Raw genomic sequence first — 26,402 nt, forward strand, 5'->3', positions numbered from 1 at the left:
GACTTATTCCATATTTTTGCATGAATTTCTACCAGGAAAAATAAAGGGATTTCCTATGGAAGTCCTGTTTTAATTCCAGGTGAAGGGAAGAAAGTGTATACTTTTGGCAGGTTATCAACCTCAAATGTGATGACATTTCTGATGCTAAAACGAGATGCTGGAGGCCTGCCGGTGCCTCCCCTGAAGGATCCTACGCCTCTGAAGCTCCAGCCGTGAGGTTTCCAGGTAGGAGAGCTGCTCACCACGCCTCCTGAGGACACAGGAAGAGAAGGGAGGAGCACCTTGCCAGACCTGTGCTGTCGCGGGGCTATTGACACACAACCCAGAGGCGATGCAAAACCCCTCGTTCCACCTGAGGGCCAGATACTGTGTCTGAAGTCTGTGCCTGGTGTGAAAGAATCTGTGGACTGCTTCTTAACAGGTGCAGGAAGCTGTCTGCACCTCCTGGATGTGCGTTCATGCTCCTGGTCAGGTCTGAGACTTGTATGCGTTATTCCATTGAGCCTCTCCTAACAGCCACGGGCAGCGGTTACTGAGGGCCTGCATTCTGCACCTGCTACAGGATCCCGAGAGGGCTTCCTATGGCACACAGCTGTCCTCCAGGTACTTGGCAGCTTAGCTTCAGGTACAGCCCAATTTTGGCGATTCAGTGGTCACGTTTGGCTATATTTGGACGGTGCCTTAGAACCCTCAATGTTTTGGTTTTCCAAAAGCTACTTACTTGGTCCTTTTTCTTTATAGATTAGACCACTGGAGGAGGCAGCATCAGCATAAGGAAAATGTAGGTAAGCCCACCTTTGGCATCACGGAAAATAAATATGGTCTTACCTAGAGCTTAGGACCTGGTGCCATTCCCATCACAGAGGCTGAGTAGTGGCTTTGGGGAGTGTGTAATATTAGTGTCCTTCCTTTGTCACAAAACTGGTTCTATTTTTTAAATCCTATTGTATGAAAGGCATTTACACATTTAAACACATTTTTAAAGAACAGTTGAAAGGGGCAGGAGGAAACGAGAGCAGTTCTGGAGGGTGGCAGTACCTGCTGGATAGCGGTTTTAAGTGTAGTTTGTCGTCCAGGCTACAGGATGTGTGCACTGTTCCCCTGCCCCAGGCTCCCTGCCAGGTCCCTTCACCTGGCAGCCCAGAGTAGCTAAGCGTGGGGCACAGGTCCTCAGCCCAGCACCTCCCCTGGGAGCTAACTCCTGTTCCCTTTCCTCTCCTCCCCCATCTCCCCTTCCCAAACTTTATTTAGTAACTTCGATCCTTCCAGCACACACTAGGTAGCCGCCCAGCGGTTCCGGTTACAGGCCTGTGCTGGAACATCATCTCAGTTGGCCCGCTTCCCAGCAGGCTGCAGAAGGCCTGACATTTTGAGACAAGCCTAGAGTCAGGAGCGGGGACTTTGACTCTTAGAACACACATGAGGGCAAGGCTGCTGGCAGACTTTTCCATTGTCCTTATGTTGTCTGTGTTGTATTTTTTTATTGACCACGATTATTTTTTTAAATCATTGTTAATGTATTGGAATGAGCTGTAGCACAGATCTTGTGCTTAGTTTGTTTTGTTTCTTTTTCCATCTCCCCTTGGCTTCCTAGAGTTTGGACATATTCCAGGGCTAAATGCTTTTACTCAAACCACAGAAAAAGGTTCTCTTTAAGTAGTGTGTGCATGTCATGCATGTATGAGCAGTCTGGGGCGCAGGCAGGGATCCGATTTCATCCTGAGGTCCCTGACGTGGTGCAGGGAGAGAGCCCACATTGGGCCCCTCTCCATAGTCCTTAAAAGGAGAGGGAAGGACAGTTCAGGGAGCTGTTTACCAGGGTTACCAGTAGCAGGAGAGGCCATGAGTTCAGTTCTGGACCCTGTGCCTTACTGTGTGCCTTACTGTGTGGCAGAGTTGGGAGTTTTCCCAGAATCTTCGTGTCCCCACTTCCCTAGAAGAAAACCTCAGTACAGCTAAGGTGTGGCATAAATGTCCCCTTCTAGAATCTCTTCAAGTAACAGTCTTCAAAATGTATGTCACCCTTTTAAAGAGTATCAGCCACTTTTCAAGTAGGTGGGAGAGTAGGAAAACTTAGAGGACACAGATCAAAAAGGAAGATGCGGCATCTCTGATGGAAGGGTGTCAGTCAGTGGGGAAGTGACCAGCCAGCCAGGCAGTGTCACAGAAACAAAACTTGTCTATCATGTAAACTGGATCAAGAAATTCTCTGTGATTTTCTTTTTTATGCTCAAGTAATGTATACTCTCGCATCTTGGTGTTTTATATTTATGTAATAATTTCTTAAAACCATTCAAGACAGACAACTATTTAATTTTCTTGAAGAAAGTTGGGAAGGCCTCTCCCCCCAAGGCCGCTGGCTGGGAAGAGCTGGCGGCACAGCCAGTTCTGAATGTGGGTTGAGGGTGCAGCGGCTTTTCTTGGCTCAGCGTCCAGACACGCCAGCCCAAGCTCGCTGATCATGTCACAGCGGGTGACAACAGGCAGCTCGGAGGCCTCGCCCTTCCCAGGGGTGAGAACTTTTCACGGAGGGCTGGAGCCCTTTTTCCAAGACGCCATCACTCCCCCTCCGGCAACAAGGCTGTTCAGTTCGGGACTTCGTGCAGGACTCGAACGTGGATGATATTACCTTCACTTCTCAGCCAGCCTGACCTTTGAATGCCTTTGTAAAAAGCATGTACGTATTTATAGCGTTTTAGATTTTTCTAACTTTTGTATCTTAAGAGCAGAGCACCTGTTTAAGCATTGTACTATTGTTAAAAGATTTGTGCCCTTCTAATAAACTTTTCCTTGAAAAGCTCCTGCACCAGGAGCTCAGTCCCATTCTTGCTGCCGTGTCTGGGTGGGAAGAGACCTACAAGGGAACCCGGGGGCTAAGCCCAAATGTCCTTTGACCAGGGACGTGCCACGCCGCCCCCTCACGTAATACCCCATTCCCTCCTTCACTCCCCAAGGGCAACGTGCAGTGCCAGCAGAAGCCCTGGGTCGGCCTAGCAAAGGTCCAGAGTCCCACACCGCGGGTGCCTCTCGCCCGCTCCCTGCGCTGCACAGGCCCCGCCCACCGAGGCGCTGGCAGCACACCGCACTCGCTGCACAGGCCCCGCCCCCCCACCCCCCTACCCCCGCACTCGCTGCACAGGCCCCACCCCCCCCTAACCCCCCCCCCCCCCCCCCCCCCCCGCACTCGCTGCACAGGCCCCGCCCACCGAGGCGCTCGCAGCACTCCGCACTAGCTGCCCCTGTACTTAAAGGCCTTGGGCAAATGATTAGATGCCATCAGAGTGACCGTCCCACAGCTATGGAGGTAGTTTTAGACGAATAAGTAGGTTTCCACGCCAGGAGGAGTGCACACTTCACAGGAGCTGCACCAGATTCCCACCTTTGTGATGATTTGGCCAATTTCCCCGCTTGCCCCCCTAAACAACTTTCCCCAAGGTTTTATCTAGTCTATTTCTAAGCAAATGACTCTCAAATCCATACCTCTAACCCAACCTGTTGCAGCTGTCTGTTAAACATGATCTGAAACAAAACACCCCCAACTGATCACCTTCCAGCTCACTGAGCTAGCTCTTTCCTGACGCCCTGTCTTTATCAGTGCCTCGTCCCCATTCTGCCAGTCCTGAGAAGCTCGATGCACTTCTCTTCCTTGCTCTCCATCACCCCTGCTGCCCGTTAATCAAACCTCCCTTTCGGAGAGGCCCTGAATGGCCTCATTGCCCTCGATCCTCTTACACAACCTCCTCTTTTTCTTGGGCCTGCACCTCCTCCTGCCTACTCCTTCCGGTTGGTGTTCCCAAACCACCGTATGTGTTCTTGACATTCCTCCCCGAGTGATCTCATCTACTTGCATGATTTCAAGCCACATAAATGCTAATGATTTCCAAATCAGTATTTACAGCCCAGGCATCCATCCCAGCCTTCAGACTTGTAGCCAATGTGGAGGTGCCACAAGTACCTCAAACTCATAATTTAAAAAGCGAATTCATCACTGCCCTTATTAAACCATCTCCCTCTCTTCTGGCCTTCAGCCCCATTTCTGGCCCAACCATTTACCCACCCCAGAGCCACAGCAGTCAGTCATCTACCCTCCCTCACGCCCCACCTCCCATCAGCCTGTTTCCTGTTCTCACTGCCCTACACAGCAGGTCTTCCAGTATCCAGACAACTGCACCGGCTTCATAACTACTCTCCTGGCCTCCAACCTGCTTTCCTGTAAATGCATCATCCACACCAACCCCAGTGACCTACCTGACCTTAGATGCCCCCACTCTTGGCCCCAGCACAAATTCTAAGGTCTTTTCATGGACCATTTGGCTCCTATGCAGCTCACAGCTGCCTGCCTTACACTCTGCAACCAAGCAACATGTTGTTCCTTAGACTCTGCTTGAACGTTGACCCCCTTTCCCCAGTGTAACTCCCTGCCCCAGCCTTCCTGACATGCACCCTCCGTTCACCTGGCTAATGTCCACTAATGCTTTGACCTCAGACGTCTCCAGGAAGCCCTCTGTGAATCTATCACCACATTCTCAACTGTGTGTGAACTATGATGGTCTCCTCCTCTAGGCAGCGAGTTCCTCGAGAGCAAAGTTTGTATCTTATTCTTATATCCCCAACTTCTTTTGGCCACCACATATTTCTGTTAAATAAATGAATCAATTAGAGCCCATATCTAGTAGATTCTACCTCAGCATTATCTTTTGCATCCATTCCCACTGTGCTATAGTAAGTCTTTACATATAGCTAAAGGAATACCACCCAAATATAGCTCCTGATTATCTTTTATTACAGCTATTTCAACCTTCTCCTAATCTGTCGCCCTCTAGTCCAGAGATAGCAAATGTGAGACAAAATGACCACCCTTCTTTATTTCTCTATCCACAGTGAAAACCACTAATCCCAGTGCTGGGTCCATTCTCAGCCTCAGAATCCTTCTTAACACACCTCTTCAGGCACATAGTGCTAATCAATCAGCATTGGCAAATACTACTGCCAGATTTCCCTGGAATGTAATTAAGGTTAATTAATGTCTTTTCTGCTCCAAACCTGGCTCAATTACCTCCAGAGCAAGCGCAGGCTCCACAAAGGAGGATTTCAAGGTTGTCTCCATCACTGTCCTTATCTACCACTTCTCTTGTTGGACTACTGGGGTTTTCCCACAGAAACCCTTGCACTGTCTCCATACCTTTGTTCATGCCGTAACTTCCACTAAGAATGTTGCTACCTCCACCTATCTGCCCATGTTCTTATCCTTCCAGCTCAATGCAAGCATCACTTCCTCAAAGTCAGTGGGTCTCAAAGTGTGGTCACTGGTCAACAACATCAGTATCACTGGGACATTAAAAAAATATTCTGATGCCCCACCATGGACCTGCTGAATCAGAAACGGGGGTGGGGCCCTCCAGGTGATTCTGATGTGGCTCAAGTTTGAGAACCTCTGCTCCCAGATGCATTTTATGCTCCTTCCAATCCACTCTGCGCTCCTTCCCACAGCAATCAGGGCTGCTCAGGGTGCTCTTCACATTCTGCCCAGCATTCTGCCTCTGCCCTCATCTGGCTTGTCCCCTCCCCCCGAGTTGGATGATGAGCTTCTAGAGCAAAGAATTCACATCCTTACCGAGCCTGCGGCCCCTACTGCGCCTAGACAGTCTGATCAAGAAAGTTCGCCATCAGTATTGGCTGGATTCTGGATCATTGTTTCAGCAGGTTAAAGAAACAGGTTAGGCCCTGGCCAGTTTGGCTCAGCGGTTAGAGCATCAGCCCGTGGACCAGACAGAAAGAAACAGGTTAGTTGCTTATTCTCACCTTTGAGACCTTCTGACTTCATTTATGACTTCCTGAGAATTTCCTGGAGCAGCAGGATTGATGCAGACCAAGTCCTTGGGCTCAGGTGAAGAGAATTTTTTCTCTCCTAAATTATGCTGCTGTTTTCTTACAGTCCCTACCCCAGGCCTCACTTAGCCCACACTGCTGTAGCACTGAAGCCACCTGGTTGATGAAAGAAAGGGGAGAGGCAACGACTTTCACATCCTTCATAGGCGAGCACAAAGGAGGCTGGCCATGAACTGTGGTCATGGTATGTGGTATGTTTGTGCTTCTCAAATTTGTGGTTATGAGGAGAGAATATTTGAGTCTATCAACATATACACAGATATTAAAGGGTCCAGAAAAAAACAGTTTTTTTTCTTGCCAAACCTGTGTTCCAAAGATGCACTAATAACCTTTAAGTCCAGATTCTGAACGAGTACTTTTCCAACCCGAAACAAAGCAGAACTGGAAGTCATCAACAGCTGGAATGTGGCTCAGTGGTGTTCCAACAAAAGGCCACACTGTTGCTATCACCTCTATTAAGTCTTCATTCTGCAAATCAGAAACACCTCAGAACAGAGTAAGACACTTCCTCTACCAGAACTGTAACACACACACACACTTTGAATAAAGAAATCAATATCAAGAGCAAGACCTGTGATGTTAATAACAGGCATACAAGTAATGCCCAAAATAGAAAACGTAAGAGAATTTCTAAGACCCTTTCTACAAGAGTTTATATGCCAAAGGTGCAAGCATGGATCCCTAAACTAAACCCCTAAGTGGAATCTAAATCTAAATCAGAACTTTGCCCTGCAGTCGGCACACTCCTTTTATGAGACATACAAATTAAGGGAAAGGTAATAGGGTGTGGTTTTCAAGCCAGTCCTAGTAGGTGGGTACACTTGACCAGATATTTTACACTTTCTCCACCTATAATCCTTTAATAAAATTTGATATTTAATGACAGAATGCTGTAGCTAAATTGTCTTACATACTTTTAAATTGGGGGGGGGGGTGAAGGGCAACTCTAACTCATTACAGCATTCTCTGGAACTGTCTCCATCAATCAAAGCATTCAATGAATCAGGACCTCTGACCACACTAGACACATGTTTGCTAAATTTAGCTTTGCATCAGCAAACACTCAAGCTCAGAATAGTTCGTGGAGCTCTCATTTTACCCTTAGACAGTGATTCTCCTAAGACTTCCGCTCCATGGCAGGCCAAGGCAGGGCAAGGGGCACTCCACATGCTCTCAATGGCCATTGTTAAGACACTGGCCCAAGGTTAAGGGGATTCGGTATCAGCCATGACAAACATGTTTATTCCCACCTCTCCACCAAGGGACCTTGAAATTAGCCATATCACATTTCATGTGTTACAAGTGGGTTGCAGTAATGGCCTGACGTGCTCTATGGTCCTTGAACCACATCCATGTTACTTAGCCATCTAAGTGTAGCTTCCCTGACTCTCCAGCTTCTCTGAATTAGATGTGGCCAAGTTCTATAAATAGAGAGCAAGCAAACTGGTTCTGTCAATCTCATACTCTGGCAGGATAACATATCTTAAAATTATAAAAATATCTATGTCTTCATCACTCTAAAATTATTATATAACACATGCTTTTCTCAGGGAGAAAAAGCTTCTTCTTGCCTCTTGCTACCTTCCAACACTCATGGACCTTTATATTTTGTAATCATATTCATCAAACCAACTACAAATACAAACCTACTGTGTGTGAAACAGTGTGTTACACAAATAGAGAAACGTTTGGCATAGGGGCAGAGCCAAGTCTCTCATTTTAAATCCCAGCTGGACAGTCCATAATAACCAGTGACAGCATGTACAGAGGTCCCTTTAGATAGAGTGCAACTTTTAGTGCACAATTAGCTCGTGAACACCCTTCTTAACCTGGGCCTTTCGTAGATACCACTGGATATTTTATCCCACATTTCCCCCAAAGGGGGCCGATATGCCCATATAGCTGAAGACTTGAAAATGTGACCTGTTAGTATACACATGTATGAAGGGTTTGATAAACCCTTACACTATTTACTATTTGTGCCTAAGCCAATGAAGTAAGGCTTTCCCCCACATACATCCTCTGCTGAACAACAAAATCATAATACACATTAGCAGACTTTATAAACAAATCACATTTTAATCATCTGGCTTTATTTAATCCACAAAATCAAGTTCACAACCTTTTCTAGTCTGTTTTCTCTAACCATGTAATCCTAATGTAATTTCTGAAACCTCTCAGGTTTTAAGAAAACCATGTTAACCTTTCATTTTGCAACAAGGAGCCAACTTCCCTTACATTCCTAATGAATGGCTGATACAGTCATCTCAAAGAAACACCGATGGAATGGTGGTAAACTACAGACTCACTAATCCTTCAGAATAGTTAAAAAAAAAAGGGAAAAGAAAGTCACCAAGCAAGCTGAGAGAGAGCGCCACCAAAGTTCCCTTAAATGGCTCTTCCTGAATGTCCATCGCTGTAACCTCCGCTCCTGTGGTCACACTGGCCGGGCACCACGTGCCTTCCTTTCCTTCTGCCTCTGCCTCCCGCTCCGCAGTGCTTGGAGGACGGAGCTCAGCGAGGTCTGAAGCTTGTTTCTGCTGGTGAGCACAGACCAGCACCAGCCAGCCCTGGTGCGCTGGGACTCTTAGAGCCATGCAGCGACCACCACGGTGACGGGTTATCTGCTGTATTTCCCTCTTTCTTGGAAACTTTCCCTCTGGGGACCCGCTAGCCAGGAAGTAACACAAGGTACTCAGGGGCGCACTGCCTAACATTCCACACCCTTTTTGACCTCACTCACTTTAGTGTTCCTATTTTGGCAGTGATCTGTCTTTCAGAGAGGAGGAGGAGGAGGAAACTTGTCTTGTTTGGAGGGTATAAAGTATGACAACACAGCTCTGACATCTCAAGAGAACTCTAAGGAGGAAGAGTTTCTTCATGATAATAGTAATGCCAAAATCTTAATATGCGATCACATACTGTTTCAATGGCCCCTGTAGAGAATTACTTATTACTCTCTGTCTCCTACACACACACAAACTGCCCCACCCCCACCCCACAACAACTTTGTAAAGGGGTCTGTTTTATCCCTACCGGAGCAGGAAACCTTTCCTCATTTATTACAGTCTAAAAATTCACACTGAATTCTTAATACTTTCTAGCATGAGCTAAGACACTATATTTTAATGGAAACACCCAGAGCATTTTTTTTTTTATCCTCACCCGAGGGCTTTTTTTCCATTTTTTGTTCAGATAGAGTGGGAGGGAGAGAGAGGGGGGAGGGGAGGAGGTGAGAGAGAGAGAGAGAGAAACATCGACATGAAAGGGACACATCAAGTGGCTGCCACCCACACAACCAACCAGGGCCAGGAACAAACTGCAACTGAGGTTTGTGCTCTTAGCGGAAACCGAACCCGGGTCTCTCTGGACTGCAGGTCGACGCTCTAACCGCTGAGCCAAACCGGCCAGGGCCCAGAGCAATTTTTTTTTAGTTAGATACTAACCCGAGGGCCACTGTCATTGGCCCCACCTATACTGTAGCACAAATCAAATCTGCAGCTGCTTCCTTTCTTCCTACCAAAAGCATCAAAGCTCAGAGCAGCAAGCTCCTTGGAAGCAGAAAGTCCAGAGGCCCAGGAAAGGTGGCACTAGCTCCTGACCTGCAGTAACCAAGTGTGGACGCAGGGGAAGCCACCTAAAAGGTTGACTAGGAGTGGCTTAGCGGTTTTCCTCTTCTTTAACTTGGGCAAATCACCGATTTTGAGCCTCTCATTCCACTCCCATTCCTAGAATGAAAAAGTGTATCTGAAAAATTCTCAGTCCTTACTGTCACTATACTCCTGTCTTACAATATCCTGAAGGAGAACAGCATTCTCCTTAACTCTCTACTGAAAGCTAAACTGAAGGGGATCCTATGAACAAGTCAGGTGGCCAACATGATGATGGCAACTTCAGCAACATATAACTGGGTTGACGGGAAAGTGTCAGGAAGAGAGAGTGAGCATCTTTGCTAGTCACACCCTGGTATGAATAGTCTAGTGTTCTTCGTCAGATGAAAGGCCTTCAATCTCATCTCTGTCTCCCCCAATTGCCATCCAGAACGCTTTGGCAACCTGTGGAGAGGAACATGGGATACATTTTAGCCAAGAGCTAAACTGCAGCTCATTTTAGGTCCTACTTTGAACTGATTAAGACCTAAAATTCTACACCTTGCCCTCCAACCCTCTGGCAACATTACCAAAAGCCTTGACTATCCCAACCCAGGCCTTCCACTTCTAGAAAGTTATACTCAGGATATAATCGGAGGTGTATACAATGGAGATGTGTTAACGATAGGCACAGCTTCACTATTTATAGAAGCAAAAATTGCACATGACTTAATTGTCCAAAAGGGAACTGGATAAATTCACACAGTAGAATACTATAAATTATATATGTTTCCTGCCAAGAACACTTGTTAAATTGGTAATAACAAAACAAAATAACTAAGAGTTTTCCAGCCCAGTATTTAGGAAGGCAAACAGCCTGAGTCTCAGTGAAAGTTCCACATCACTCAGCATGCATCTAAAAAATCTTGGTTTGACTGCAGCAACCAGGTACTATTGTGTAAATATTCAGTTAGTTATAAGTTAAAATCCAATGGTAGTTCACACTAAGACACTTTAGAAGTAAAAAAGTATAATTAATAAGTAAGTGCTATAATTCTAACAGCACTGCACCTTTTGTAGGTACTCAACAAATACGTGACTGATTGTCTCACCTTTTCTGCATGCAACTTTCTTTGCTCATGAGGAAGCGTCGCAGCCTTGTCTAGGGGGAAAATATATCTTAAGAAATTCATCTAATAACACAAGAGAATCTGGAGTGTATGGATGTTCTGAAACTAGAAGGTGGAGGTGGGTGTCAAAGACATGTTTATGGTGTACTCATTAAAGCTGTTAGGAAGTTTAGGTCTTCCAAATTCTCCCAATAGGAATGATGGGAGTAAACTGGTAGGGATCTCACTGATTCCATATTAAAGAGACACACTGAAAGAAACAGAGGCAAGAGAAGAAGGGAAAATAAGAAGAAAGAGAACAAAGGAAGAGAAACTTTTCCCCAGGGAATTTTTACCACCAGTAGCTAAGTTTCTCAAGGTAGTTGAGATCAGAGCATGGAAGCTAATCAGCAGTTACAAAATGAAAGCCTACTATATAAAACTGAGGAGTATCAATATGGGAACATGTTAGACACAATGGATCCAATTACCTTTCATTTCCTTTAACTTTGAAAACAGTCTTTCAAAATTCTCCAAATCTCCTCCGCCCGTAGTAAGACTGGCTAATTCTTGAATATCCAGATCTAACATGGGATCTGAAATAAGGATATGTCACACTGTCACACATTATTTATATATGTGCTAAATACACAGAATCCTAAGACAATCACTCCTGGCTTTGATGAAAGTCACCACTGAGCGTGTCCTATGTACCAGCCTTCCAGCTCATGGTGCTTCACCGCCCCCTGCTTGGCTGCTAGGGGGCCCTCACAAATGAACAGTAACTATTTTATCCTTACAGCATTATATTGAGGCAAGGCACAGTTTCTGTTTTAGAGATGAGAAAACTAGAGCTCAGTGTTGAAGTGACTTGCTCAAGGTCACAGCTAGTAAGTGTGACCTTGGATTCAGACTTAGGTGTTTCCAACTCTATAGGCCACACTCTCCACTAAGGTAGGTACACTGATTCAGCAATAAATGCCTGAAATGTATACCATATTTTATTGTACAACATACATGTGCATATCTATTACTGACAACCATATAAGGTGGTTAGGACAGTTCACTGTTCACAATTTATACTTGAAGAAACCTGGGTTTAAAAATGAACTCACTTAAAATTACAGTTATTTAGAGTGAATGGGGGAAGAGGAGTGGAAATAACTTTAGTAACGAAAGAGGAGAGAAACAAGGAGTTGAAGTGTTTTATGCCTCTTGGTTTGGCTTCTCCTTCTTAAAAATATTTTGAAATAATTTTCGTCTTACAAAAAGTTCCAAAGCCCCAGACAGGTGCCTCAGTTGGTTGAAGCATCGTCCTATACACCAAAAGGTTTTGGGTTTGATTACAATCAGGGCATATACCTAGGTTGTGGGCTCAGCCTCCATTAGGGCACATACAGGAGGCAACTGATCAATGTTTCTCTCTCACATTGATGTTTCTCTTTCTTATCCTCTCTCTTTCTTGCTCTCTCTCAAAATCAATAAACATATATCCTCAGGTGAGGATTAAAAAAAAAGTTGCAAAATAGTATATGCTCTTCACCGACCTTCCCTTAATGTTAACACCTTATATAACCACATTGCAATTATAAACATCAAGAAGTTAATAATGGTGTAGGGTTAAAAATCCTTTTCTCTGTTCCAGAATCCTACACAGAATTGAGCTGTCAAATCTCCTTATTCTTCTCCAGTTTCTGACAGGCTCTGAGTCTTTCCTTGTCTTTTATGACTTAGACACTTTTGAAGAGTCCTGGTCAGTTATTTTGTATTATATCCCTCAATTTGGGTTTGTCTAATGTTTCCTTATTACTAGATTGAGTTTATGCACCTTTGGCAAAAACAGCACAAAAGTGAGTGCCCATTCAGTTCATCTCAGGGGGAGATGATGTCAATATGTCTTATTACTGGTGAAGTCATTTGCATCACTTGAATTAGTATCTGCCAGGTTTTTCTAATATAAAGTTACTATTTTCCTCTTTGTAATAAACATCTTAGGAAAAATGCTTTTAAACTATGCAAATGTAGTGTTTCTTCTCAAATTTTCATCTACTAATTTTAACGTCCACCAGTGTATCTGGCCTGCAACAACTATCACTGTGGTGTGTGACTAATGGGGATTTTCTATTTCCCTCATTCCTTCTACATTTACTAACTGGAATTCTTCTGTAAGGAGGAGCAGCCTTTTCTCTTCCAGTTTTTGTTTTGTTTATTCAATTATTTATTTATATTAGTATGAATTCACGAATATTTATTTTATTCCAGAGTAATAACCCAATATTCTATTACATTTATTTTGCTGGTCAAATTGTTTCCATCTTAGCTCTTTCAGGTTGGTTCCTCTGCTTTTGCAATGCCCCCATTCTTTTCTGAGCACTTTCTTACTTTCTGGCCACATGAGATGCTCCAGGTTTATCCTGCATTTTTCTCCCTAGCCCCGAGATCACCCACTTCTCCAAGTACCTTTGGGGAGAATGGTATTTAGAAAGCAAGATGTAAGTTCTAAGTGTGCCCATTGCTACTGGATTATCGCTGCTTCTAGGCCCTCTCAGTGGACAGAGCCAGGAGACAGATATATGCTAACACATGCACACACAAACCTGTATTTCTCTATTGCTCTAACAATACATATACTTTTACGAACCATGTGTTCATGTCGATACCATCAACTTCAGTCTAGTACCAAATGGTTTATTCTAGCCTTCCTCTTTCCTTATTTGTAACTTTTTTCTCTGACAATGAGAAACCTAGCTTCCTTATGTACACTATATTTTCTTAATTTTTCAACCATAATATAAATATATATAATTTCAGAAATTTCTAACCCATATCTCTATGAGAATCAAATTTATTAAGCAAAGCGCAGTATTTCTGTTCGGTTCTTTTTGTTTTTAGACTTATGGTCTCCAGTCAGAATACTGTTTTTCCAAGTTACTTAGGTTAGTTCTTATCTCCCCCACTTTCTTCAGTGTGGTTAATGGTTTGTTTTCATAAAAAGGACTTTGGCAGGCTTAAAAGCCAGTTGAAATTAATATAATGCTGTATGTCAATTATATCTCAGTTTTTAAAAAGCCTATAGAGTCAACTAAAAAGACAAGACTGAATTTAAACTAGAGAGGAGAGAGATTACATGAGTTTTTTTCTTCTTAATATGTTTCTATAACCAATCGAGTTTTCTACATGGATTATTTTATCATCAGGAAAAAATGGTTTTAAAAATATATCACTGTACATGGACCCTCCGTGGCATAAAGAGAAAGTAGAGATGTCAGTAGTTCCCTGACAGAAGAACATTTACAGTTATTTCAACTAAGCTCCTTGGCTTTTGGGCAGCGGACTGGACTCTAGTTTCAGTTCCAGGACCTTCTTATTAGATACCCTTGGACGAGTTGCTGAACTGCTTTGGGCCTCACTGTCATCTCCATAAAATAACTTCTCTGCCAAACTTCATTACCAAGTTAGAAAGTGGATATAAAAGAACGTTAAAAAGAACGTGAAAGGGCTTATAAAGTTGTATTATTCTTGGTACCATCAATTCTGAGTACTGTTAAATACTATGAAAAAAAGGTGTACTGTGGAGATATAAAGCTGTTTCACTACCTGGTCCTGTCTGTTTTAGCTGAGATGATCTGAATCAAGAGCCTGCTAAGAGAATCAGAGAGAAAAATAAAACCTACAGATTTGTAATGTATTTATTCTCCCTCCTTTTTCTGATAGCCATTGCAAGGCTCACATTAATTTGGGGAACACTGTCAATATTTCCCCCTGTCCATATATAAAGTCAATTTCCCCCGGATAATTTATTCTCTGATACATTGGCTAGTCCAAGTCCCACAGAGCTATCTCTTGGCAGCCAAAGGAGGAACTTACCCACAATGCTGTCAACCTGAGCGTCTGCTGTGTTAGCTGCACCACCCCGATGATCCAAGAGGGATTCAGTCCTATCTGTTGCTGGCAAATGGGGCTGCTGTTGAGGAAAATACACACAAGTAATAATTTAATAGTAGGCTACTTCAGAACTAAATCCAAAAGGCTCACACTTCCACCCACTGGCTGTCTTTAGAGAAGCAGTAGTAGGAGCTAGAGGCAAGGAGAGATGGAAGAAGATTCAACATCACATGAAAAAATAAACAGCTAAAAATTCACTAACTCGGGAGTATTTTCCCTCAAGGAAAAATTAGAAAGTGTCATGATTTTGCTACTGACTATGAAAACATGTTTGTTTTGTTTAAGATCCATGTGAAAATGAACATGATCATATCACAAACAGCTCAGAGACTGATGAAAAAGATGCCAGAAAGACAGTGTGGCACTGTCTCCTGTGCCCATGGTTCCAGCATGGCGACCACGGTAAACTCGGACCAAAGTTCTTGAGGACAGAGGGTTGAAATCAGCCTATCTTAAGCTCTTTGAGGCCAAGGACCTTGCCTCAGACTTGTACAGGGCCTTGTGCATGGGAAGTACTAACAAAGAACCAACACTTTTATATTTAAAGATCTGGAGACAACTTTATGCCTCAAGGAAATCCTAACACTTTTTAAAAAGCACTCTAGCAAGAAAATATGAAACAACCCAAATTGTAAACATCTTGAAAGGGCTCACTGCTCTGATGCTGAACCAGCCTTCTCTCAACAGGTACCAGGCACAAAAGGACTGTTTTAGAGTCTCCTTTTATCTATTTTTAATATTCTCTGTCACTTCTTAAATGGAAAGGAAAAAATAATAAATAATGTAAAGATTAATAATGACAAGGATAAATTAAAGCCAAAGAGGATAAAAGACAAAGGAAAAACCTGTACCTCTGAGTGACAGGTGTCTGCTGACCCAATGCTATGGTTTGCTCCGCCCAATGAGCTGAGAAGGCCAAAGCCTTGGTTCCTATCTGAAAAGAAAAAAATACAATCACTGAACATTTTAATTTACATTTTAAGTTGTTAAAATGACTGTGATGATGAAACAATGGTTATTCCCTCATTATGAAAGTTCTAACTGTAAAGCATAGTTACTACCAATTACTATACTCTAAACCCTGAATAATTTTCAAAAATCATAGTATTAACCCAGGTCAAATATAATGGCAGAACTATTATAACAAATCTTCTGTTTGCAAAGATTAACAGCACTGGTGTTTTAATAGTCACTATGAACTAATAATATTCCAGTGTTTTAAACTAAAGGGGAACATGCATGCTTTTTTGAAATAGAGCTCTAATTTCAATATAAATGGGCCACTTGCAATTAAGGCTCCCGATATCTGTATTTACAATGGAGAAGATGTTAAATTTACAATGGAGGAGAAATCTAGAGCAGAACACCCAGAGCTGATGAAAGTAAAGCCATCAGTCCTGAGCTGATAGTGTTCCCCAAAATCACCTGGGCATTTATCACACTACCCCAGTGTTCAGTAGGCAGTACTCTCCCTACTTCAGACTAGGGCAGAATCCCTGAGACAGAGGCCAAGGAATGTGAATTTTTGCCAAGGACTCCAGGAGAGTGTCAGAATCGGGGAAACTGAAAACAAAACAAAACAAAACGAAACACTGCCGCAGAGTAGAACGTGAAACCCACATCTCAGGAGTCTAACAGCATAGAAGTCAAAGAACTCTCTTGGAAAAACAACGTCCTCCCACCTTGCCTTTCCTCTCCCTGTCTCTTCCTGCACCCATTCTCCTCTCAGTCTGAACCACCGACAAACGTCCTACGTCCTCTCCCCTGCCAGGTGAAACCTGTTGTCAGACACTCAGTCACACAGAGCCATCAAAGAGCCACTTGCAGTCTCAGTCCTCCTTCCTTTCGCTTTGGGAGAGTTGCCTTTTAAACTGGGGTGAAGCAGTTTGAGGCATGCTGGGTCTAGGCTGCAGCCCACTCCAGCCTGACCTCTCACCCCGCGGGCAGCTGCCTCGCCTCCTTACTGCACGTGCTATCAGCCCAGTACCTTGGCTGTGAAGGCTTCAGTCCTGAAAGCCTGCTGCTGCCCTGCCGCCTTTCCTGCTCCACAACCCCAAGGGTGGCAGCAGGGCCGCAGGTGCACGTGCACTCCTGGAGCCCCTTTCACCTCCTCATCCGATCGATCGGCGAGGAACTCTCCAGGCCAAATGCCTAGGTGTGCCCATCCAAGGATCAAGCACTGAGGTTTCATGAGGTAGGCAGAGGAGGCTCAGAGGCTGAGGAGCAGATCCATGCGGTGTCCCACACTGACGGTTTCGCAGAGACTGGGGAAGTTTATTCAAATATCAACATAATTCTTCCTTTTTTGGCCAATGTGTTATAGACTTCACAGCAGTTGTATGCAATTTTGTAACACTCAGGGAGTTCACATGTCATGAGGACACACGAGGGCCCTTATAAAATACTCAGGCTCTTTGTACAAAAGGCATCATAGAGTAATAGTGTACCGCTGTAAGAGAGCACTTACTTCTATTACTGGAAATAACTTGCACTTAGGGTAATTTTCCAATCCAATTCACAAATCTCTCCATACTCCAATTCCACAGCTTATGTTTTTCCTCTGTTGGGCAGTACCTAAACTTGGCAGGCCAGACGGCAATCCATGAAGTATAATGCAATAATGTCTGCTTGCACATGATACTAGACCAGAGCAGTCTATTTAAAATGCCTCATTCTCGAGTGACTGCCTCCAAGGAGGGGATCTAGGATGGACAGGGTTAGAAGGAGCTAGACTCATCACTGTACACTGTAAACCTCTGTGTACCTTCTGACTTTCATTTCATGTTCATGTGTTTACCTAGTCAAAGATACTTGTTTCTAATTTAATGATTATGTGCTAAGTGTATTTTACCACAATGAAAAAATGAATGCCCCAATTTTTCAAAATAATGAAAAAGTCAGAAGAGTGAGAAGCACACTGGGCTAGGCTAGAGCCTGGATTTCCTTCCTGGCTCTGCCTACAGTGCGATCTTAGACAAATTAATCAATTTTCTGTGCCTCAATTTTCTGTCCTATAATATAAGAGGTTTACTATACATGGTTGTTAAAGTCCATTCAGCTCTGGAAGTTTGTGATTTTATAAAGGGGCATTCTTTATATTCTCTCAACATTAACTTGCTGGGCATAGATATTTTTAAAAATTACTTAATAGACAGAAGAACAAGAACCTTAAATTTCAGAATCCTTTTAGGGTTCATAGATGAGTATAAGTTCATAATCAGGTTTCAGGCTACTTAAAATTAGCTGGAAGAACTTTTGCTCAGTATTTTCTTATATACAACAGAGGATTTAGTCAACTAACAAGAGTTCATTCACTATGTTCCTACTGCTTATATTTTAAGGAAGTTAGAAACATATAAATTTTCACAATTAGTAAAACAATCCATTTTTGTTTATCCAAAGCTGATCGCTTGCACGTTAATATTGCTCAAAAATCTTAGATTTCACTTTATACATCTACAATTTTCAGGAAACCCTCAGTTTTCCTAGTCCAGCGTTTAGCCGAATTCTGCCCGTGTGCACCCACTGTGACACTCTTCTCCTTATAGAAAAGGATTACACAAATCTGTCCTTGTTTGCCAGATTTTTCACCGCAGAATTCAGGCATGGAAATGTCATCCCTATTAAGAAGGATTTATTATTTTAGCAGGTAGTTGTTGAAATTGGCTTTAGTATCTCTGGTTTTATTGATGCCACAAAATACTAGACTAGGAAGGAATAAATTAATCCACCTACTCATTGATTCTTCTGGAACCTCAGAGCTGTAGAATGGGGAAGTTGTTAAGTAAGTTATTCTGAAAGGCAGAGCAAGTATATTAAACTCTGGTTATAAAAACATCTGATTCAGCTACAGCAGACTAGTAAATTGGCACCAGTGTAATAACAGATAAAAATGACAGTATCATGGAAAAAAAAAAATCCAGTGGTACTGGTCATAAGCATAGAATTTGTCCAGGAAGTGTCAGAAACAAAACTACAGCTTCTAGAATAAAGATTTGAAATGAAAATTCTTAAACCTTGGTATAAGCTTTTATTATTTTTAATAAGTTTCAAAAAAATTAGAAATATATGAAATTATGTGCATATCTTTTTACAAATCTAAAGCACATTGTTATTTTAGAAACAAAATTCATTTCACATAGCAAAGTTGATATGCATTCCATGAGACATTTAGAGAATTAAAAACTGAGGCAAAGGGGAAATTTTAGTATGGGGAAAGGGCAAAGTCATTCTAAAAAAAGCATTTCTTCCTTCTAATTTTTCTTCTCTTTTCCACTATTTTATCAAGGCAATATGATAAGCATATGAATTTGGAGATAAATAAAGGCACAGATTTGAATCCTAGTTCTACTACTTACTGTGTGGTCTTATACAAGTCATGCCCTCTCTGTACCTGTTTCTACGTTTACGCAGAGGGTATAATGTTACTTTCCTTGCAGAACTATTTTAAGGGTTAATAATCATTAATAGCTAACATTTACTGACTACTAACTACAGGCAAAAGTAGGTTTACAGTTGTTCATGTGAAAAATAATACAATAATTAATAATTTAAGAATAAACTCTTGTTTTGTGTATTTACAACTGTAAAGCTACTTTTGCCACACCCTGTATGTGCAAGCTAACATTCTCAGTACCAAACATACAATGCTTATTTAATCCTCACAACAACCAAAATATGCCTTCTACACACAAATATACACAAACAGAAATCAACTTTTATCTCAATTTTGTTATCTTCTTTACAGAGGATTTATTTGATTTTTTAACGGAATAAACTAAACTATAACTCAGAGAAATTAAGTAACATGTCCAAAGACACATAGCTAGAACCTGAACATGAAATCCAGAACTCTCTGATTCTAAATTCCTCTTGCCATTAAGCCCAGAGGTAACAGGTAAAGAATAAAAGTTGAGACAGTTCAATGCTTAATATACAAACACTGGATATGACACAAACTTGGGTCAAATGCAAAAATACATCTTTTTATTCACATATACCATAGTTCTCTTTTGTCAGTAATCCTTCATTATGTCCCTGGTTTAATTATACCACTTTGTGCTTCTCATTAATCCCAACCCAGTCCCATAACTCCTGACGGCATTAGTCACATAAAACTAGTGGCAGACATTTGAGGTTTTGTTGTGTGTGTATGAGGGTGGCAGGGAGTGTCCTGTGAATCTCTGCCTATGCCCACCAAATGCCTACAGCACTATCAGATGTCCCCAGAGTTGGGGGTGGGGAAAACACAAAATTACCACCAACTGAGAACCACTGATACAAATCTACTAGTGAGGACAGGAAATTTGGGGCTAAAATTCTCAGGTTTTAAGTAGTTTCTTGAAAATATTTTCAATGAAAAAAGAGTAATAACATTTAAGAGATTCCATCTTTCCTCCTGTCAACATTATAAATACCTTCCCCCTACTCTGGAATGATTTTAGCTCACAATCACTTCTCCCTCAGTGCCATTTGCCTTTTTTGTCCTAACTATTCAATTAGGCCTTGAGAGAAATGCTTGTACAAATACCTGTCTGAAGTCTATCTGCCATCCTTAACTGTATTAGGAAGTCCTTGCACACAGACGATAGCTAAGTGTTCTTCTACCTTCCACAGCTCCCAGCAGTGTTAAGTATATAGCAGAGATGCTGAAATACCCGTTGACGGCCTCATAGGAGGGAGGCTGCAAGCATTAGCTAAACAGAGTTTTTACTTCAAAAGTATATATACTGATTACAATATTAAGAATTTCCATAAACAGAGCCCTAAAATGCCTTAGAGGACATGTTATATATTTTCTGTGTTCATAGTTCAGCTTTTATTTCTTTAAAGCCACAATTATCTGGCATCATCTTAAGAAGTTCAAGTTTTCCTCTTTTTTTAAAAAAAATCCCATTTCTCTCCCCACAAAATATGTTCTTTTTCACCCATGTGATAAACATGACCAAACTTACCATAAGCACAGCTAAGATGTTTCAACTTACATAGAGAAGCAGTACCTATTATTTTTTTATCCTCACCCGAGGACATTTTTTCGGGTTTTTTTGTTCAGATAGAGTGGGAGGAAGAGAGAAAGAGAGAGAAACATCGACATGAAAGGGACACATGGAGTGTTTGCCACCCACACGACCCAACCAGGGCCGGGGACAAACTGCAACCGAGGTACGTGCCCTTAGTGGAAACCGAACCCAGATCTCTCTGGACTGCAGGCCGATGCTCTAACCGCTGAGCCAAACCGGCCAGGGCAAGAAGCTGTACCTATTTTTAAATGGTATTTTAAAATCACTCCATATTATTTACATAAAAACATATTTTAAGCAGTGCTTCAACAGAAATGTTTTCACTAGTATCAGGGAAATAAGCCTTCACTTTAATATCACATTCCACTTTTGCTTGATAAATTGAAATGTTTTTGAAATAAAAAAGAATTAGAACTGATTTATTCTCTTTGCTAAACTGCTGCTTGAGAATTTTCACTGATACATCACCTAAGGCAACAGAAACAAAGGAAAAAATGAACACATGGGACTACATCAAACTCAAAAGCTTCTGTACAGCAAAAGAAACAACCATCAAAATGGAAGAGCATCATTGCCAATGATACATCAGATTAGGGGTTAATTTCCAAAATATATAGAGTACTCATACAACTCAACAAAAGGAAGGCAAAGAACCCAATTTAAAAATGGGCAGAAGAGCTGAATAGACACCTCTCCAAACAGGACATACAAATGGCCAAGAGACATATAAAGAAATGCTCAACTTTACTAATCATCAGAGAGATGCAAATTAAAACAACAATGAAGTATCACCTCACACCTGTCAGAATGGCTGCCATCAACAAATCATCAAACAAGTGTTGGTGAGGGAGTGGAGAAAAGGGGACTCTAGTACACTGCTGGTGGGAATGCAGACTGGTGCAGCCACTATGGAAAACAATATGGTGTTACCTCAAACAATTAAAAATTGAACTTCCATTTGACCCAGTGATCCCAATTCTAGGAATATACCCTAAAATGCCCGAAACACCAAACTGAAAGAATATATGCACCCCCATGTTCATAGCAGCACTATTTACAATAGCTAAGATCTGGAAACAGCCCAAGTGTCCATCAGTAGACGAATGGATAAAAAAGCTGTGGTACATATACACAATGGAGTACTATGCAGCTGTAAGAAAGAAAGATCTCTTATCCTTTGAGATGACATGGAGGGACCTGGAAAGTATTATCCTAAGTGAAATAAGCCAAGCAGAAAAAGACAAATACCACATGATCTCACTTATTTGTGGAATATAATGAACATAACAGTCTGAGGAATAGGGTAGACCCATAGACGTGGAAGTAGGGTACAGACTGACAACCCTCAGAAGAGGGGGTGGTGGGGTGAGGGAAGAGATAAACCACAGAACTTATATGCATGTATGCATAACCAATGGACATGGACAACAAAGCCGGGGACAGGGTGGGGGGGATAGGGTGGAGGGTGTCAATAGGGTAAAAAAGAAGAAACATCTGTAACAAAAATAGAAAAATAAAAATAAAAAATAAAATAAACTGCTGCCTGAGAAGGGTAAAACTTGGAAGTATGTTATTAAAAACACCACTTATTTAGAGAAATGGGCTTAAATACTGTATCTGTTCTGGATCCAGAAGTGAATCTGTGTTCTTCCTATGACAACATCTGGGGCACCTGCTCAACAAGTCAGCAAGGGTTTCTGCCAATACTTGAGAATATAATGAGCCTAACCAGGAAGTAATCAGACAATAGTTTTTCTCTTTTTCTTGATTTGAAGGGTATGCTCACTGTAGAAAACTTGGAAAATACGAAAAAGTATAAAGAAGAAAATCACATCACGGAATATACCAATTAATACTTTGGAGTATGTGCTCCTAGTCTTTTTTCTATGCGTGCATGGCACACAAATTCTTAATACAATGAACTAAACAGCAAAATGAGCACTGTCTTTTCCAAAGGTCCTATAAAGGAAAGCTTTACACTAATTCCAACAACGCTCCCATTGTGAAGTCCAATCTCCAGAGCCTGAAGTACACTCTCAAAAATTCTCAAAGGAATGTTTAGAATCAAGTGGAAATCTCACTCAGAAGCAAGTGTGGGAAATAATAAGAGCAATGAAACAAGGATTTGCCGTGAAGAAAAGGATGACTTTTCTTATGTGGTTCATAACCAGCTCTAAAATTAACTCCAAAGCAAGACTACCAAAAATGTTTTGTAAGGTGGCTGCAGAAGCAGGCCTGCAAGTGTCTTCTCGGTGTCTAATCTGAAGAGATTCCCCACCATTCATTTGTTTATGGATAATTTGGGGCATTGTTTCTTAAAACAAAAATCTCACCATTTTACTCACACATTTATTCCCTTCCACTTCTCTAATTTTTCACAATTCCTTCTTCCCCTTTTTCTCTTACAACAGAATCACCTCCACCAAATTATGCCTTCTACACACACACAGAAATCAGTATATATCTTATTTATTTTAGTTTTGACCATAACATTAACAGTTAGACAACTGTCAGATTACTCAAATAATTATTTCAGTTCCACAATATTAGGCACTAGGATAAAGCGAAGCAACTCACTCTGACTCAAGGAACTCAGCCACAGAATACAGTGTTGCTATAATTCTATCCTATCCTACAGACTAGGAGACTGGGGTCCAGAGACATGGTACCATCTTTCCACGATCACCTAGGCAGAGACAGAGCCCCCTAGAACCCTCTTCATTAACCAGGCTTCCTCTCACTAATTTGATGTTTTATTTTCTAGAATGTTAAAATCAAATTTTTACTTAAGCATTTTCTTACTCTCTTTATTTTATTGTTAATCGTCACCCAAGGATATTTTCTTCCATTGATTTTTAGAGAGTGGGAGGAATGGAGAGGGAGAGGGGAAAACAGAGGGAGGGGGAGAGAGAGCAAGAAAGAGAGAGAGAAAATCGATGTGAAAGAGACGTATTGATTGACTGCCTCCCACACGTGCCTTGACTAGGGGCCAGGAATCAAACCTGCAATCCAGGTACTTGCCTCTGACTGGGAATTGAACCCATGACCCTTTGATGTGTGGGCCGGCACTCTAACCATTGAACCACACCAACCAGGGCTCTTACTTTCTTTTTTAAAAACGATTTATATCACAGGCATTAGCCATCTACTCTCTCAGGAGAGCAGGCCAGGTATCAGGCAGCCAGACGGAGCTTGTTTTTTGGTCCTCATTCATTGCCACTGCTCTCTACCTCAGTTGCAAATGTTCCCTTAAACTGGAGTCTGGGATTTCTGCCGTGGTGTCGTTATCAAGTAAATTCAGGGAACATACATTAATAGATGAACAATTCTTTTCATTTATAATGGAAAAACATAGAAAACTATCCTATTAAAGATCTGTTTCTACTATTAAAATTCCACTTAAGCCCTGGCCAGTTTGGCTCAGCGGTTAGAGCGTCGGCCTGCGGTCCGGAGAGACCCGGGTTCGGTTCCCGCTAAGGGCACGTACTTCGGTTGCAGTTTGTCCCCGGCCCTGGTTGGTCGTGCGGGTGGCAGCCACTCGATGTGTCCCTTCATGTCGATGTTTCTCTCTCTCTCTCCCTTCCTCTCTCTCCCTCCCACTCTATCTGTACAAAAAATGGAAAAATATCCTCGGGTGAAGATAAAAAAAAAAAAAAAAATTCCACTTAAGCCTTACCTACCTGCATCACTGCAGATAAAACCATTATAGATAAACATGGCTTTTGAAATCCAATCTCTACAATTATTGTTTTCCACCGGGAGACCAAAGTCACAACTCTGCAATATTTGTTTAGTCTAATCCTTCCTTCACCGATGAGAAACAATAAAAGATCAACAGAATCTCCCTTCCTTGCCCTTCGCTTGGTGGTGGCATTTGTAAAAAGATCCACTGAATACCCAAGAGCCATGAGTACAGACTAAACCCCCCACGTCTCTCATCAGAGCTCAGGTGACAAAGCAGGCATGGGGTTCTTGGGGTAAATTAGCTGACACTGCTACCCTCCTATGTGAAACAGTGACAACTTCATTTGAAAAACAAAACAATGCATCAGGCTTCTACTAACCATCTTCTTTGTCCTTAAACCCAAGTCTTATTATGGACCTAGTGCTCCCAAGTGCAAGGCACAGTACTGAGCATGATGCCTAAATCATCTACTGATAACAAAGTACTTTGCAACCAGGCTTTCTGACGTACCAAAGGGAAAGAGCAGGCCATCTCACTGGACACAAAAAGGGTGGGGAGAGTCAACTTTAAAAATCTGTTACATTTGGCATAAAGCATTGACCCACAGTTTTTCCTTTCATGGTGATAATAAGGGGACATTATCAAATTATATAGATACACCCAAACAGTAGGTCTCCGCAGCCATAAGCCCGGCTCTGACAAGGACTGAGGGTAACTCAAGTAAGCTGCAGAGATTTTATCCACATCCCTTTTCTTGAGCCACAGCCAGACTTCCAGGTCTAGGAAATGTAAGACAAGACAGGAAAGGTTACAGTGAGCACATTGATATGGATAGAGATATCGAAAATGCATAGCCCAATTGTGAAGGCTTCTAAACACGTCGTTTCCTGGAGCATTTTGAGGTCATATCGTTAATGCATATAATGGAAACTCGGGCCTTTCCTAGAAGTTTGACCTTTACAATGAATGCAATGGTATCGGGGGATTTCCTCTAAGGTGGGGCTTAGTGTGTGCAACCAGATCCAGTGTTTCTCAACCATTTTCATCAAGGTCCCTAAAGGAAAACCTTGTTTCCTTCTCTACTCACAGCCAACATTTCTGACACCAGATGTGTGGGGTTTTCCACACCAAGCAATTCTCCAGTTCTTGGAGGACACCAATTGGGTGTCCTACAATTGAACTCAATTATGTTACTAACTACTCAGAATTAGCGCAGGCCCCCAGATTAAGGACAAACTCCCAAAATGCTGTCCCTTCCTCCACCCCAACCCCCCTACAGACATCAACTGCAAGTCTCAGGTTCTCACTGTTCTTCTAACCAACTGGCTATAAATTAGGGATTCCTACAACCTCCTTCTCAAGTTCAATAACTTGCTAAAACAGTTCACAGAACTCAGGAAACCAGTTTACTTATTAGATTAGCAAGTTATTATAAAAAAATATAACTCGGCCACAGCCAGATATAAGAGATGCTCAGAGCAATGGATCTGGGTGCGCCACTCTCAGAGCACCTCAGTGTGCTCGCCAACCTGGAAACTCTCCAAACCCCATACTTGGGGTTTTATGGAGGTTCCATTATGTAGGCAGCATTAATCACCTTGGTGATTAACTCAACCTCCAGTGCTTCTCCACACCAAGGATACCAGGGTGTGGGGATGAAAGTTTCAACCCCTTAGCAACCAGTCCTCATCCTCAGAGGCTTTCTAAAAGTCACTTCATTCCCTGGCCAGTTTGGTTCAGCGGATAGAGTGTTGGCCTGTGGACCAGGGAGTCCCGGGTTCGGTTCCCGCTAAGGGCATGTACCGCGGTTGCGGTTTGTGCCCAGCCCTGGTTGTGGTTGCGTGGGTGGCAACCAGTTGATGTGTCTCTCTCACATCAATGTTTTTCTCTCTCTCTCTTTCCCCTTCTCTCCTTCCTGCTCTACCTGAAGATAAAAGCAAAAATGTCCTCGGGTGAGGATAAAAAACAATAAAAAAATAAAAGTCACTTCATTAATAGTATCTCAGGTGTGGTTGAAAGGGGCTTGTTATTGAATAACAAAAGACACATCTTTCACCTTTATTGCTCTGGAGCTGTTTTAGGAGCCAGGACAAAAACAAAATACTAATTTATTGTATTACAGTAGGAGCTCTATGCCAGAAACTAAAGACACATTAGTGCAATG

The 26,402-nt window shown here is 42.3% G+C and overlaps 1 protein-coding gene across 6 annotated transcripts in view; it reads right to left on the reverse strand.

Moving 5' to 3' along the window:
• Positions 1-9,288: 9,288 nt before the first annotated feature.
• AAGAB (alpha and gamma adaptin binding protein) overlaps positions 9,289-26,402 on the reverse strand; it is a 49,241-nt gene continuing 32,127 nt past the window's right edge. For 2 of the 6 annotated variants that reach the window (XM_036280438.1, XM_036280446.1), the window contains exons 6-10: positions 15,385-15,467; positions 14,456-14,552; positions 11,080-11,184; positions 10,592-10,641; positions 9,289-9,944 (exon numbers count right to left, since the gene is read on the reverse strand). In XM_036280438.1, the coding sequence (XP_036136331.1) occupies positions 9,867-9,944; positions 10,592-10,641; positions 11,080-11,184; positions 14,456-14,552; positions 15,385-15,467 (413 nt within the window). In that variant the 3' untranslated portion in view covers positions 9,289-9,866. The remainder of the gene's footprint in view (positions 9,945-10,591; positions 10,642-11,079; positions 11,185-14,455; positions 14,553-15,384; positions 15,468-26,402) is intronic. The other 4 variants (XM_036280411.1, XM_036280402.1, XM_036280429.1 and 1 more) reach the window with 4 other exon arrangements.

This window comes from Molossus molossus, unplaced genomic scaffold (assembly GCF_014108415.1).
Source record: "Molossus molossus isolate mMolMol1 unplaced genomic scaffold, mMolMol1.p scaffold_m16_p_1, whole genome shotgun sequence".
Classification (NCBI taxonomy): Eukaryota; Metazoa; Chordata; class Mammalia; order Chiroptera; family Molossidae; genus Molossus; species Molossus molossus.